The 16,463-nt window shown below is 40.6% G+C and overlaps 1 protein-coding gene across 3 annotated transcripts; it reads left to right on the top strand.

Moving 5' to 3' along the window:
- The first annotated feature begins 3 nt into the window (after positions 1–3).
- On the top strand, positions 4–16,063 carry mettl21a (methyltransferase 21A, HSPA lysine). Of its 3 annotated transcripts, XM_063051627.1 has the most exons (6): positions 9–141; positions 2,241–2,356; positions 3,028–3,202; positions 8,272–8,383; positions 8,985–9,389; positions 11,413–11,505. In XM_063051627.1, exons 3-5 carry the CDS (start codon positions 3,056–3,058, stop codon positions 9,380–9,382), a joined length of 657 nt encoding a protein of 218 aa, XP_062907697.1. In that variant the 5' UTR covers positions 9–141; positions 2,241–2,356; positions 3,028–3,055; the 3' UTR covers positions 9,383–9,389; positions 11,413–11,505. The 3 variants fall into 3 exon arrangements, with proteins under 3 accessions (XP_062907695.1, XP_062907694.1, XP_062907697.1); XM_063051625.1 differs by lacking the exons at positions 2,241–2,356; positions 11,413–11,505 and adding an exon at positions 12,162–16,063 and having other exon boundaries at positions 4–141; XM_063051624.1 differs by lacking the exon at positions 2,241–2,356 and having other exon boundaries at positions 4–141.
- The last annotated feature ends 400 nt before the right edge of the window (positions 16,064–16,463 follow it).

The raw sequence follows: 16,463 nt of genomic DNA, 5'->3' as shown, positions 1-16,463 counted from the left end.
TTGACAGCCCTGGGAGAAGGCGGGAGCTGAGAGATAAAGAAAACTCGCTCGGCGAGTGCGGCGGTTTAGCTTCAGGGAGGGGGAAAGGAAAGGGCGGCCCACGTACGACGTCGCTGTCACCGCCGCCTCTACAAGGAGCAGGTAAGGGGAGGGGTATGAAAAGAAATGTCCGCTGACCACTTTCGGCAAACGTTAGCTTTCCGACTCTGAGCTGTATGATCTCGGCACCCTGGCTCAGCCCTGCAATCTTCGCCTCTTTCCGCCTTCGCAGAATTCCCCTGCCATGTTGCGCGGCGCCTGGAGTCTGGGGCCCGGCATGGCAACCGAGCCCGCCCACGGGAAGCCCCGCCCCTTACCCCGACTGCCATTGGGTGTCTTCAGGTATATCAATCATAGGCTCTTCTGTCCCTCATTGGTCACAGACTTGGGCAATCATCAATTCTTATTATTGCGAATTAAAGGCGCCTTAAATACTTAAAACCCTCCCATTTTGTTTTCGTAATTTACAACACCTCAGAGTGAGATCTTTCCCTGTCATTAATACTTACCTATGACATACAGACTTAGACACAAAGTTTGGCAGGCCTCTTATTTTAAAGTGGGTGTTGGATCCTTGTACATCATGCTGTTTACACTAGATTAAATTAGACTGAACCTTGATCTAGAGTTTAACCATAAATCATGTTTGTTAATTCAAACTTGCACTTTAGAATGCCAAAGAAAGTGGAAGAAGATTTCCAACTGTGCCCACTGGAATTCGTTATGTCATATGTCTGTACAAATCTGTCAAAAATATGGTCTATTTTCCTTGCCAATTCAAATAAAATATTTCTTCTTATTTCAAACCACTGACATCATTGTAAGGAATAACTCAACTGGCAATTGTTCTCTTCTATCTCATTGAAAAGACGGTGCTTAAAATTGAACAAGAGTCTAAGGAGATTGACTCTTGTATTAAATAACATGACAACAAAGCACAGTATGTTTTAAGTAAAACTCAGTTAATATTTGAAGAGAATGATAACAGGTTATGGAATTAGAGTTGGATGAATCTGAGGAAAGATGGTAGTCAAAGGCTAAATGGCATTGTTCTGTATAAAGTTGAAAGTTATTGTCAAAACTTCACAGAAAAATTTACTGATCCATTATCAACAAGATAAAGCTTAATCTAGTGCATGGGAGGAGAAAGTCTGATCAACTAGCAGTTGCAAGCTCAATATTTAACAAAATATGGTGAATGTTGGAAACGTTGAAAGGGGCAGTTGTGTTTGGAACATAAATCGGAGCAAGAGTAAGTCAGTTGGATCCTCTAGCTTGTTGCGTAGATCCAGTCTTGGCTTCAACAGCAATTGCCTTTGCCCCCCCCAACCCCCAACCCCCATTGAGCTCCAATGGATCAGACTATTTATGATATAGGGTTTTAAATCTTGTAGGGTTCAATGGAGTAAGTGCAGATAATTGTTTCCACTTATAGAAGTTCCAAAATAATTGGCTATACATATGGAAATATTTCTATTTAATGCAATAAGGCATTTGAGAGAAACAGCATGCTCGTGATATTAAACCTGATTCTAATGCTTGGTTATTCTTAGCACATGGAGCTCTCTGGCAAATTAGGCTGTTGAGAGGAATATAAGTAAATGGGACAAATCATTGATTAAGAACTTGGAGGAAGTAGTGGTATGTGTAACCAGGTCAGATGATCTGATTAGACATTTTCATGGTTCAAATTCAGTACAATGTGAGAAACATGGAGGCAGAAGCAACAGCTGGGCAAGTAAAAACAAAATGGAAGATCTCATGGCAGAGGCGAAGGGTGATTTAAATCACAAGGGCACAAAGCAAAATGGGTGGTCATACAATGAGTAATGGAGAGGTCTGAATGGTTAAAGGCTACTACAGAATACTGGTTAAGACCAAACATGAGAAAGTCTTCAGATGCTGGAAATCCAAACAACACAGCAGGGCAGGCAGCATCTATGGAAGTGAATAAGCAGTTGACATTTCAGGCTGAGTCTCTTCAGGACTGATTAAGGACATCAATGGGGAGGAATTATGGGACAATCTCTTCAAACATCACTATGTACAGAAATTGATTTTCATCTTATATTTATTTAATTGTGGCATTCAATCCCATATCCTAACCAGTAGTGCACAACTTTTCAAATCTCAGCATTGACCAATGTCAAGTAAGGTTGTGTTGCCTTGTCAGCTGAGAAACTGTGTTGTCCCTTCTCCAGGATCAAGGACACCCCAACCTCAGCAGTCAAGCTGTGGTATGGTATGCAAGACAACACTTATGTTTACAGAACCTCAGAAGGCTGACAACAGATGCTGGAAGAGAAAGAGTAAAATGGTAAATAGTTCTCAGCCTGTTGGACAACATCCTGATCTCGGATGACTTGTTGAGAGTGTTCATCATTTTCTGTTTTTATGTAATCAAACCTGGAAGTGTTCAGGTTTCACACTGTATCTGCAGAATTGTACTTATGAATCAACAACAAGTACTTTACAAACCAGAGATTTCATTTACATTTATGAACAGTTAACAATGTAAATTCATCTTTTTGAATTGATTGATTTGATTCAAGGAGAATAACTGAAAACTTTTAGTGAACCTAATGCTTCAGGGGCCCAGAGCACAAGAGTATGGAGACATTAAATCAACTCCCTTTCTCAAGTGGATACCAAAGATCCCACTGAAAATATGATGGAGGATCTTTGACTTCAAATGTCAACTCTGTTTCCACAGAAGCTGCCTGACCTGCTGAGTGTTTCCAGCATATATTTGTTTTTATCCTACTGAGAACATTCTCTCCAATGTCTCCATAATCCTTAATCATTAAGTACCATCATAAAAAGAGATAACCTGAATAATTTCAGTTTACTATTTCTGGGGACAGTTTACTGCCTCAGTTCCTAAATTACAACTAATCATGAGGCAAAAATACTTCATAAGTTATGATGTTCCTTATTCCAATTGTGTGTAAAATGCTATATAAACACCAGCCTTTGATTCCTTTGCAGTCTGCATGAAAATCCAGACTGGACCATAATGGCACTACTGCCGTATGATGCTGCCATGATACCAGAACTCCGGAAATTCCATGAAGCCTCTGCAACTTTCCGATTTGCCAACCAGGACATAGTGATCAGGCAGAACTGGAAGCAGCTTGGGGTAGCGGCAGTGGTGTGGGATGCAGTAAGTATTGGATATCATTTGTGTACAAAGCCACAGTCAGTGGAGGACTGGCTGGGTTCTTTTTGTCAGGCGTGACTTAAAAAGCTTTTACTTCCATACATCATTAAGCACTTTGCAGCCAAGATGTTATTTTCAAATTATGACCACAGCTTTAAGAAACAGCAGCTAAATTGCATATAGAGCTATCTAAGATCCCCTAATGTTAGTGACCAGAATTTTTCTTTTATTGATTTGGATGAAGGATAAATATTAGCCCAGATAGTGAGAGAATTCCATAGATTCTCTTCAGAATGGCACCATGCTGCCAAAAGGGTCTGACTTAAGGATGCATTTCAAAGATAGATGTAATGGGAAGCAGGATAGCATTTTGGTTAGTGTAATGCTGTTACAGTGCCAGCAATCACCAACTCAGGCTCAATTCTCATCGCTATCTTAAGGAGTTTGTACGTTTGCCCCATGACCACATGGGTTTCCTCCAGGTGCTCTAGATTCCTCCCACATTCCAAAGACATACAGGTAGGGTTAGTCAGTTCTGAGCATTTTACGTTGGCACTGGAAGCGTGACGGCACTTGCAGACTGCCCAGCACAATCCTAGTTTATACTTTGACTGTGAGGTTAAGTATAGCTCCAATGCCATATTCAAGTTTGCTGACGACACCACTATTGTTGGCTGAATCAAAGGTGGTGACGAACTGGTATGTAGGAGGGAGGTTGAAAATCTGGCCAAATGGTACCATGACAACCACCTTTCATCCAACATCAAAAAAGCCAAAGAGCTGATTGTTGACTACAGGAGGAGGAAACTGGAGCATGAGCCGGTCCTCATCAGGAGATCAGAGGTAGAGCAGGTCAGAAACTTTCAGAGGATCTGTCTTGGGACCAGCATGTAAGTGCCGTTACAAACAAGGCACGGCAACACCTCTACTTTCTTAGAAGTTTGCACAGATTTGGAATGTCATCAAAATCTTTCATAAACTTCTGTAGATACACAGTGGAGATTATCCTGACTGATTGCATCCCAGCCTGAAAAAGAAACACCAGTGTCCATGAACAGAAAAGCCTAAAAAAATGAGAGTGGATAAAGCTCAGTCCATCACCGAAAAAGCCCTCCCCACCATTATGCGCATCTACAAGGAGTACTGCCCCAAGTACCATACCATCCATGGCATGCTCTCTTCTTCTCACTGATGCCATTGGGAAGCAGGTACTGGAGCCTTAGGTCCCACACCACCAGGTTCAGGAACATTTATAAACAGTTAATAACCAAAACCAGCATGAGCAATTTCACTCACATCAACGCCGAATGGATTCCACAACCTACGGACTCACTTTCAAGGACTTTGAAATTCGTGTTCTCATTTTAATTTATTTCTTTGTTTTGTATTTGCACACTTTGCCCTCTTTTGCACATTAGTAGTTGTTTGTCCTCTTTCGTGTGTGTTTTTATTGATTCTATTGTGTTTTTTTGTATCTCCTGTGAATGCTCACAAGAAAATGCATCTCAAGGCAGTATATGGTGACATCTATGTACTTAGATAATAAATTTACTTTGAACATTGACACAAACAACACATTACACGGTATATTTTGATGTACATGTGAGCTAATTTATATCTCTAAAAGACTGCAACTTTGACAATGCAAACTCCTTAGTGAGAACGTCAGCCTAGCTAACTCTCAGGTCTTGGATGGGACTGAATACAACCTTTTGACTGAGGTGGAGTGCCACCTTTAACACACTGAAATGAGACATGTGACATATATCACAGCCCCCACCACTGGTTCCAGCATTAATGTTTGAATCACAGAAAGATAAACACAGCAATCAGTCCTTTGCTCAGCAAATCTGCGCTGATCATCAGCCACCCATCTACATTCATCCTACATTAATCCCACTTATTATTCTTCCCCTAGTCCTCCCGCTGAGTCACACACAAGGGACAATTTACAATGGCCATCTAATTTAACAACCTGCACATTCTTAGGATGCGGAGGAAACCGAACCACCCAAGTGGTCAGAAGGAGAATGTATAAACTGCACATACAACACTGTGAATTAAGATTGAACCCATAATTGGAGAGATAGGAACATAAGAAATGGGTTATCTGGCCTGTCGAGTCTGTTCCGCCATTTAATAAGATCCTGGTGATCTGGCCATGGACTCATCATCTATTGCCTTTTCTCTGTAACCCTCAGTTCCCCTACTATGCAAAAATCTATCCAGCCTTGTCTTAAATATATTAACTGAGGTAGCCTCCACTGCTTCATTGGGCAGAGAATTCCACAGATTCACCACTCTCTGGGAAAAGCAGATCCTCCTCATCTCCATCCTAAATGTACTCCCCTGAATCTTGAGGCTACGTCCCCTAGTTCTAGTCTCACCTACCAGTGGAAACAACTTTCCTGCTTCTATCTTATCTATCCCTTCCATAATTTTAGATGTTTTGTAAGATCTCCTCTCATTCTTCTGAATTCCAGCAAGTACCGTCCCAGGCGACTCAATCTCTCCTCATAGTCTAACCCCCTCATCTCTGGAATTAAGGTGGTGGACCTCCTCTGTACCACTTCCAAAGCCGGTATATTCTTCCTCAAGTAAGGAGACCAGAACTGTATGCAGTACTCCAGGTGCAACCTCACCAGTACCCTGTACAGTTGCAGCATAACCTCCCTGCTCTTAAATTCAATCCCATACCATAATAATCAAGAGGATTAGTACTATAAAAGATGTTTGAAATTGAGATTCTGCAGACAGTATGCACGAATATTTTGTTCAAGAATTTTGCACCGTTCATACAAAAATATTCCCAAGTCAAATCAATGACTTCAAACAAGATGGAAATTCAGGTCAGGCTAATAATAGTATTTATCATCTGGTTATGAGTGACACATGACACAAAATTTGTGAAGCTTGCCATTGTCATCGTGCTAACTAGTCAATACAGAAGACGAAGAACCTTCTCCTTGTAACATGGGCTTCAGTGTCCTGAGCTAAGTAGTACAAAGAGGTGGATACAGCCAAGTACAGTGGTCACGTGCAAGAAGAGACCCAGCCCTTTTAGATCCCCGCCATCTCTCATTCCATGAAAACACTGCCTCAGTAAATATTTTGACTTCTCTGAGATGGAGGCAACCTGTTGAATTGGAGAAATCCAACAATACACAACCTCAAATTCAGGAGAAAGCTCTGAAATATTTCTCATTGGAGGAATTATGTTGAACATGGGGAAAGAATAAAAACCTAGTGGGTTACCTCACGGTTTGGTCCAAGAAGACCAATACAATCAAAAACTCAGTGTACAATATTCAAAATGTACAGAAAATACTAAACCAGGAAAGCACAATTGCATTTAGACCACAAGACATAGGAGCAGAAGTAGGCCATTCGACCTGTCGATTCTGCTCTGCCATTCAATCATAGGCTGATCCAATTCTTGTAGTCATCCCCACTCCTCTGCCTTCTCCCTATACCCCTTGATGCCCCAGCTAATCAATAACCTATCTATCTCTGCCATAAATGCACCCAATGACTTGGCCCCTACAGCCTCTCATGGCAACAAATTCCACAGGTCTACCAAAGTAATTTCTCCGCATCTCTGTTCTGAATGGATGTACTTTAATCCTGAAGTCGTGCCCTCTTGTCCTAGACTTCTCTACCATGGGAAATAACTTTGCCATATCAAATCTGTTCAGGCCTTTTAACATTCGGAATGTTTCTGTGAGATCCTCCCTCATTCTCCTAAACTCCAGGGAGCACAGCCCAAGAGCTGCCAGACGTTCCTCATATGGTAACCCTTTCATTCCTGGAATCATTCTCGGAATCTTCTCTGAACCCTCTCTAATGTCAGTATATCCTTTATAAAATAAGAAGCCAAAAACTGCACACAATACTCCAAGTGTGGTTTCGCGAGTACCTTATAGGGCCTCAATATCACATCCCTGCTGTTATATTCTATACCTCTAGAAATGAATGCCAACATTGCATTCACCTTCTTCACCACCGACTCAACCTGGAGGTTAACCTTTAGGGTATCCTGCACAAGGACTCCCAAGTCCCTTCGCATCTCTGCATTTTGAATTCTCTCCCCATCTAAATAATAGTCTGCCCATTTATTTCTTCCACCAAAGTGCATGACCATACACTTTCCAACATTGTATTTCATTTGCCACTTCTTTGCCCATTCCCCTAAACTATCCAAGTCTCTCTGCAGGCTGTCTGTTTCCTTAACACTACCCACTCCTCCACCTATCTTTATATCATCAGCAAATTTAATCACAAATCCATTAATCCCATAGTCCAAATCATTGACATACATCGTAATAAGCAGCTATCCCTACACCAACTCCTGTGGAACTACACTAGTAACTGGCAGCCAGCCAGAATAGGATCCCTTTATTCCCACTCTCTGTTTTCTGCCTATCCATGGCTCTGTAATTCCATGGGGGGGCTCTTATCTTGCTAAGCAGCCTCATGTGCGGCACCTTGTCAAAGGCCTTCTGAAAATCCACATCTGCTGCAGCTCCTTTGTCTACCCTGCTTGTAATTTCCTCAAAAAATTGCAATAGGTTGATAGTCCATTTCCCACCACGATGCTGCTCGTTCCACTGAGTTCCTCCAGCAGCTGGTGTTTTGCACCAGATTTCAGCAACTATGTTCCCTTGTTCTCCATGCCTTTCCAAGGTGTAGTCATAGTTTTCGCAAAAGAAACACAACTCAGAAGATATCAAACAGAAAACTAGCACCTCAAAAACTAGAAAAGAGTTAGAAAAACATTCAAGGTGAGCAGACCAGTGGTAAAACTGAATGCTAGGAACTGTCAGTGCTGCACAAAGATGGAAAAATTAATGAGAGATGTGCTGTATGGAAGAGGTGCAGGGGATAACAGATTTAACAAAACACGTCCAACTGATTTTGACAAATAATCAGCAACTACAGAATGGACCACTGAATTCTATCATCAAAATAATCTGAAGCCCAAGAACATTTTTTTAAAGAAAAATGAAAGACAATATGATAAGAACACTTGGAACACAACTGAGATTAAGGAAATAAAACATTTTGTGTTTCAGGCCATTGTACTGTGCACATATCTAGAAATGGGAGTCATCCAGCTACAAGACCGCACTGTTATAGAACTTGGAGCAGGAACTGGGTTGGTTGGAATAGTTGCAGCACTTCTCGGTAGGTGTTGGATTACTATTGATCTTTAGTTCCACCTTATCAAAACCACTTCATAGTTCATGAAGGAATCCACAAACCAACAGAATACTTGTTTGATTTATCTGCTATCTCATTTATGCTGCAAGTTTAGCAAAACCAAAGGAGTTGTGGGATAGGCAGGAGAGGTAAGGGAACGTGGGTCTAAATCTTCAGAACTGCAAATGCTGGAAATCAAAAATAAATTAAAAATACTGGAAATTACCTAGTAGGTGAGATATCACACGATAACTAAGAGTCTGAGCTCATTGTTAAAGTCAATTATCTCTCAACAGATCAAACAGTGTGACCTTAAGGTCACCAGTGTGATAGTTATTTTGACTCTGTAGCAGTTCCTCAAAGACTTAAGTGTCAGCATCTTCCACAGTAGCCTTGACCACATCTTCGGCTAGCTAATCACCAACTTGTTCGGTTTCTGAGTCACCTTGGAACATCTTGTATTATTTAACCTCTCAAAATGTAGACTACTGTGTTGATGACGTTTACTTAGGTAATATAACTGTATAATCCCCAATCCCTCACCAATCCTTTAACACCATTTTGTTTTTTGTTGGACTTAATCCAGGTGCCAATGTTACGATCACTGATAGAGAGGTGGCTCTACAGTTCCTGGAGTCTAATGTCCGAGATAACATCCCCCATGACCTTCAGAATATGGCATGGATCAGGGAACTAGCCTGGGGGGTAAACCTCTGCCAGTTTGAGCCCGCCAGCTATGATGTTATCCTGGGGGCTGATGTGGTTTATCTGGAGGAGACGTTCCCAGCCTTGCTGGAGACTCTGCAATATCTCAGCTCTGAAAGGACCACGATACTACTGTCCTGCCGCATCCGGTACAAGCGGGATCACAACTTTTTGACGATGCTGGGAAAGCACTTCACGGTGGAGAGAGTCCATTACGACAGCGAGAGGGATGTTCACATTTACAAGGCACAGAAAACAAAGTTGAAGGAAGAACTCTAAGGAAAAGGTAATTACAGATTAGGTCTATAAAGGAACAGGAAGAAGCCTTTTAGCCACTCAAGCCTGTTCTGCTATTCAGCGAGTTAAGCTCTACATTTCAACTTTGACTCATTTTTTTACCTCTTCATGCCTTTAGTCGGGATAGAGCAGAGAAAGACAGAAAATGCTGGAGATAGCATCTGTACATAGAAAAGATTTCAGGGCCTTCATTAGTTTTGATGAAATACCATCAACCTGAAACATTAAATTTAGTTTTTCCCCTCTCCCTCTCTCTCCACAGCTGCTGCCTGATCAGCTGCGTATCTCCAGCATTTTCTATTTTTATTGAATGTGCAGGTTTGTTTTGTTGCTTTTAGAAATTTCTAACCATCTCAGTGCTTAAATTTTCAGTTGGTGCCGAGCTCAACAACAGCACTGTGGAGGAGCACGTTCCTGACTTTCACAATCTGTTGTTTGAAGTACTTTCTGACCTCAGTCCTCAATGGCCTTGCTCTTGTCACAAACTTCCCATCCCCATCACAGAAAATAACTCATCTCCAGCCACACCATCAAATCCTTTAATCATCTTAAAAACCTTAATTAGACTATCTATTACCCTGCTGCACTTAAGGGTTTATAACCCTAATCTGCAATGCCTTCACAGTTTAACCCTCTTGATTCCAGAGAATCTGTACAACACTCACAAGTCAGAATATTATTACATTGAACCAAAAACCTTTAAATGGCCAGAAATGACTTGCACTGTAGATTTTTCAGTGGGATTGAGGTGGTGGGCTTTTGGGGGTATGGAAGCGTGGCATAGCTCGACAAGTCACTGCCTCATAGCACCAGAGACCTGGCATCCTGTCTGTGTGGAGTTTGCACAATCTCCCAATGAGCAGGCTGTGTCTGTGGTCGAATCATTCAAATTCCTGGAGACCAATACACTGAAGTGGGGCAAGCACATTACGCTCACCACTAGGAAAGCCCAGCAGGGATTGTTCTTCCTATGCCAGCTTGGGAAACTTAACATCTCAGGGTATATCCCAATGAATTTCTACTCATCCATCATTGGAAATTTTGTAACCATCTCTATCACCGTTTGGTTTCCTGCCACCTCCTCCTTCTCCAAGTCCAGGTTGCAGTGAATAGCCCACTCAGAGATCTTTGGCTCTCAGCCACTGGCATTAAGAGATCTTTCCATCACCAGAGCAAAGAAAAGAGCTGGAAAAAAAATATTGCTGACGCCACCCACCGTAGCAGTCACCTATTCACCAAATTGCCATCAGGGTGACGTCCCTCACCACCAGGACTACACATCATCTCTAAAACTTCTTTCCTGTAGCTATCCAGCTTCCTAACAAAACTCACTCAGGTGTAATACCCTAACTGTCCCTGCAAAACATCTGTTAGATGGTCTTTCCTGCTCTCCTTGTTCTGTTGATAATTATGGAGTCTGTTGATATGTTCACATTTATTTAAGTTTGATTATTGACATTTGTGCTTGTGACAGTTCTGCTAGTTGTTGATGCTCAATGCTCTTTGCACTATTGTCTTATAAATTGTTGGTTGCTATTGTGTTGTCTGTTGTAGTATTTTCCTGATCTTTATGCTTGGCACCAAAACACAATCAGTTCTGGTATGGTTCACATGCTGGCAATAAAGTGATTATGATTCTAAGCGTGAGGATATCCTCCTACATCCCTAAAACCTGCTGGTTGGCAGGTCATTTGCTTACTGCTGCAGATTAGCCCTAGTGTGTAGGTGAGTGGGAGAATCTGAGGGGGAATTGATGGAAATGTGGGGACAATAAAAATGGGATTAGTCTTAATGGCTGGTTGATAGTTGGCATGGATTTAGTGGGATGAAGGGCATGTTTCTGTACTATATCTCTCATGACCTTATGTGTGTGTTTCAGCAAAAAAGGCAACATTCCATAGGCCTTCTTAATCTTTTTCTTTCATTTGGACTTCTAAACCTCTTTGATATTCCATCCCCACCATCATTTTTATTATTTTGTTATTTAGTAAATGCTCTGATCTTTTTTTTAGATCCAGAATGGGGCATGTCATCTTTTTGGAACCCGTTTTCAACCAATATATTGGTGTCAAAGGGCTCACTGTGAGAAATCTAATAAAGAAACTGTTCTGTTTAAGATAATGTTCTGGCCATGTGATTCTTTTTCTTTACTATGCTCATCATAATTCTTAGCAGTTTAATAATATGCTAGTCTACAAGTGAAAAGGACGTGAGCATAAACCTTGGTAAAGTACTGGAAAAGTGCTGTACTGTCTGATGCTATCTTTGGGGTAGGATGTTAAACTGAGGCACTATGTGGGATCTGAACATCATCTTTCATGAACCATCACTAAGTATATTTATGTCTCAACCCTGTGATATTAAGCCCCAACGATATTGTAGCATTTGGGTCCATGCTTCAGATCAGAAGACCTAATCAAAGCATTGGACTGGCAATTCCACTCAAGTGCAAGTAACAGAAACTTTCAAACAGGGAGAACATGGCTGCCATCAAAAAAAAAGAAGAAAAGTCAGCCCTCTCACACTGGTTTCTTGAACAACATGCATGTGATTACACAGCTCATAATAAAATATACCTACATTCCAAGTCACATTTATCCAAAAGCAAAATACTACAGATGTTGGAAACCTGAAATAAAAATGACAATTGCTAGAAACATTCAGCACAGCAAGAAGCATCTGTGGATAAAGAAAAGTTAATATTTCAAGTTAGGTGAATGATTATCTGCTTGAAACATTAACTTTGTTTCTACCTCCACAGATGCTGCCTAACCTGCTGAATGTTCCTGGAAGTGGATTTTTCTAGCAATACTCAGAGCTGGCGTACTTCAAGTAGCAAAACATCAAGCTATGTAAAGGGATCCAGGCACTCAGCACGCTACATCTCTGTCAACCATTTCTGGGAAGTGACTCACAACATTATGTAAAATACTTTGTATTTTTGAAAGAATTCATTAATGTGGAAAAGGTAATTAATGGGGTCAGGACTTGGCAAAGGTAATGCCTCAGGGATGTGATTAGGTTGTAATGTCCACATGATGCTGCATGTAGCCATTGACTATTGAACTGAAGGTTGAGAAATTGTATGTGAACATCCACATGTCTAATCTTATGATGGAGTAGTGTTATTGAGCTTAGGGCTCTGCCAAAGTAACTGCTACGGTGATTTCCTCACACTGTGATGACTACAACCAAAATGCTGGACAGAAGCATGAAAGATAACCCCTTATTTGAGATAGTAGCTCCGTAGCAGAAGTGAAACTACACTTCAGATGGATTCAACACCTTCAAGAGAGAAGATTTGGAATGAAAAGAACAATTTGTATTGAAGATATCACTTGAGTGGATAAAGAGGAGTTAATTAAAAAGGGATTGGCATGTTGGTCTTTAAGTCTTACCACTTCATTCATTTTCATTTATAGCATGTCTGAACAATTTGTGCAGAGTACTGTAACTTCCAATTATAAATAACAGAAGGTGTGACATGTGATAGCACAAGCAGCTCCACTACCCATTCTCTGCCCTCAACAATCACCATAAATACGCTTTGTTCCCAATGGCAAAAACTTGTTCTTTTTTTAAACACTGTATGTCATTTACAATTGAAACTTAAATTAAGTAAGAAACCTGACCACTTAACTGTTAATTATTCAACTGGAGTAGCAGTTTCACTCCATTAGATTTCCATGGCTTGGGCATATGATTTAATATAATTGCTTCACAAGAATAACTTAGTAGAAAACAAAAGCAGTGTTGCTTTTGATTTCTTAATTTTTTTTGTTTATTCTTCATTACCAGCACCATTTTGTTTAAATATATAAATGAAAACTGGTGACAAATCCTGTTAATAAGAACAAATGTTCTTAAATTCTCCATTTAAACAATTAGTGCGGTAACCACTTAGGATACAAATTTAATATATTTACACTGTCACGTGAATTTTTTCATTCACTCAAATTTTCTCAAAGTCATCGGGAAAACATACATAATGAAAAAGTTAAATGTTAAAAATAGATTTTAAAGTTAATCGATTTCACAGTCAGAAAGCAAAAATGCAATTGGTTTTGTGGTTCAAGGAAAGTCTTGTTTTCAGATGTGTCCATTTACCTGATTCTGCTGTATTCTGTGACATTTCTGCACTTGGGCTGCTGGGAATTTAAAACTCAGCCTTGAATCAGGTGGTACTCTCAACAGAAAGTGAGAAAATCATGGATACAAGTCTCATGCAGAGAGAGCACAGAATATAATATTGAAGGGGTGCTGTTGTTATGTAGAAAAACAGTACATCACAAACCCTTCCTTGTATGATGTTTGTGTCAATCATGATGACAATTGAAATGAAACTGCACATCTGCACATAGAATAGATCCCTCCATACCCCACCTGTTCATGTGTCTATCTAAATGCTTCATAAACTTTGCTATCATCTCCCTTAGCATTGTGTTCTTGGCATCTACTACGCCATGTAAAAACTTGCCTTATAATCCTTTTAAATTTCTCTCTCTCTCTCATCTTAATGTAATCTATTTGAGATTTCCACCCTGGAAAAAGTACTCTTGAAAGTGTTTCATTTTAAATAACCTGTAAAACCTAGAACCCCCCCACCGTGGAAATAGCACCATTTGAAAGCAGAGCAGCAAAGTTCAAGTGTTAAGTTCAACTGACATTAAAACAGATTATGTGGTCATTTACCACAAAAGGGCTCACAGAACTATTTTGACACATGACAGATTAATTTCAATCAGATAAATAGATAAATTTCTACACGTACTGTGGAGAGCATATTAACTGGATTGGAAAAAGCTGCAGAGTTGTAAACTCAGCCAGCCCCATCATGGCCACTAGCGTCCCCACCATCAAGGACATGTTGAAAAAGTGATGCATTAAAAAGGCAGCATCCATTATTAAGGAGCTCACCACCCAGGACATGCCCTCTTCTCATTACTACCATCAAGGAGGTTTGGGAGCCTGAAGACACACGGTCAATGTTTTAGGAACAGGTTCTTCCCCTCTGCCATCAGATTTCTGAACGGACAATGAACCCATAAATACTACCTCACTATCTTTGTTCTCTTTTTGCACTATTTGTTTTTATATACACACACACACAGTATTATATATAGCACTGTACTGAGTTGATCTGCTGCATTCTTGCTTAATCTTATGAAATCCTGTCACATACAAAGTAATTGAGATGGAGCTAGGAGACTACCAGACTGGCAGAACCAATCAATCAAGCCATTTGCAACAATAAGAATAATCTGGAGGCAGTATGTCACAGTTCAATGGGCATAGATCCTGGGAATAAGAAGTGGTGGTTCAGCATACACTAATCACTGAGGCAACATTCCATCTTAATATTGTTGTTTCATGTGGTTACCCTTGACTGACAACTTAATCTTCTGTTTTGAACTGGTAATATTTTAACACTGTTATTAAATAAAGACAGGATCACTTACCTAGGAGTCCTGCATGTGTGTTCGTTGAGGTGAAAATGTTCCTGCATGAAAGCAGTAAGTTTTCTTAAACAGTAGCAGTTTGGTGTAGTTGCTAAGCAACAGTCCTCAGATAGTCAAGATGCACACCCGCTCCTCCTTCCCCATCATCCTCAACATGGGTGTCCCCAAGGCTGTGTGCTGAGCTCACCGCTGCATGCTCTGTCTCTAAAAGTCCTGAGCACAAAATCCAGTGGAGTGAGTGCTGCACTGATGGTGGTTTCCTTCTGTTGTCCAACAGCACTTAACATCCACTGTGAAGTGCTTTGAGAGAGGTTGGTGATTAAACACATCAACTGCCTGAGAAACGACTTGGATCACAACAGGTCAACAGCAGATGCCACTTCATTGCCTCTTCATTCAATCCTGGAACATCTAGACAGCAAAGATGCATCCATCAGGCTGTCCTTACAGCTCAGCATTCAATACTATCATCCCCTCATAACTAATCAATAAGCTTCAAGTCCTTGGCCTCAATACCTCCTTGTGCAATCGGATCTTCCATTTCCTCACAGACCCCAGTCAGTTCAGATTGGCAACAACATCTCCACAATTTCCTTCAGCACAGGTGCACCACAAGGCTGCGTCTGTAGCCCCTGCTCTACTCACTTTATACTTATAACTGTGAGGCTAAGCACTGCTCCAATGCTATATTTAAGTTTGCCATTGTTGGCTGAATCAAAGGTAGTGACAAATCATCAGAGAGGAAGGAGATTGAAAATCTGTCTGAGTGGTGCCACAACAACTTCTCACTCATGTCAGCAAGACCAAGGAGATAATTATTGACTTCAGGAGGAAGAAACCAGAGATCAATGAGCCAGTCCTCATCGGGGGATCAGAGGGTGGAGAGGTTCAGCAACTTTAAATTCCTTAGATCCATGCCACTAGCTTCAGGAACAGTTATTGCCCTTCAACCAAAAGGTTCTTGAACCAGAGGGGGTAGCTTCACTCACCCCATCACTGAACTGTTCCCACAACCTATGGACGCACTTTCAAGGATTCATCTCATGATCTCAATATTAATTGCTTATTTACTACTATTTCTATCTTTTTTCCTCTTACTTTTTGTATTTGCACAGTTTGTTTTTGTCTGCAAGTTGGTTGTTAACCATTCTGTTGGGTGTGGTCTTTCACTGATTCTTTGGTGTTTCTTGTATATACTGTGATTCACCACAGTAAATAATTCTCAGAGCAGTATATAATGACATATATATACTTGGATAATAAATTTACTTTGAACTTTTGAATTTTGAACTTCTTTCAAATCAGACGTGAAATCAAGATTGAATCATTCAGATTCAGTAAAAGAACATGAAAAATTGATCCATTAAGAAATTCAGTCTTCGCACCAGTGCCCTTGCCACTGTATGTCTCAACCTATGTCACTGAATAAGACTTTACAGACAATGGCAGTGTCTTCCGATAGCTATCACATTTAGAGTTATAAAGTAATACAGTATTAAAACTGGCCCTTCCCAGCTGTATTACTGTCTTTCCTATTACACAACAATCCACAGTCATCCAAATGCTCCCTCACCATTTTGTACAAATACAATACAATGGCCCAA

The sequence above is a fragment of the Mobula hypostoma genome, chromosome 6 (assembly GCF_963921235.1).
Source record: "Mobula hypostoma chromosome 6, sMobHyp1.1, whole genome shotgun sequence".
In the NCBI taxonomy this organism is placed as follows: Eukaryota; Metazoa; Chordata; class Chondrichthyes; order Myliobatiformes; family Myliobatidae; genus Mobula; species Mobula hypostoma.
This window is presented reverse-complemented; position numbering and strand designations above follow the sequence as displayed.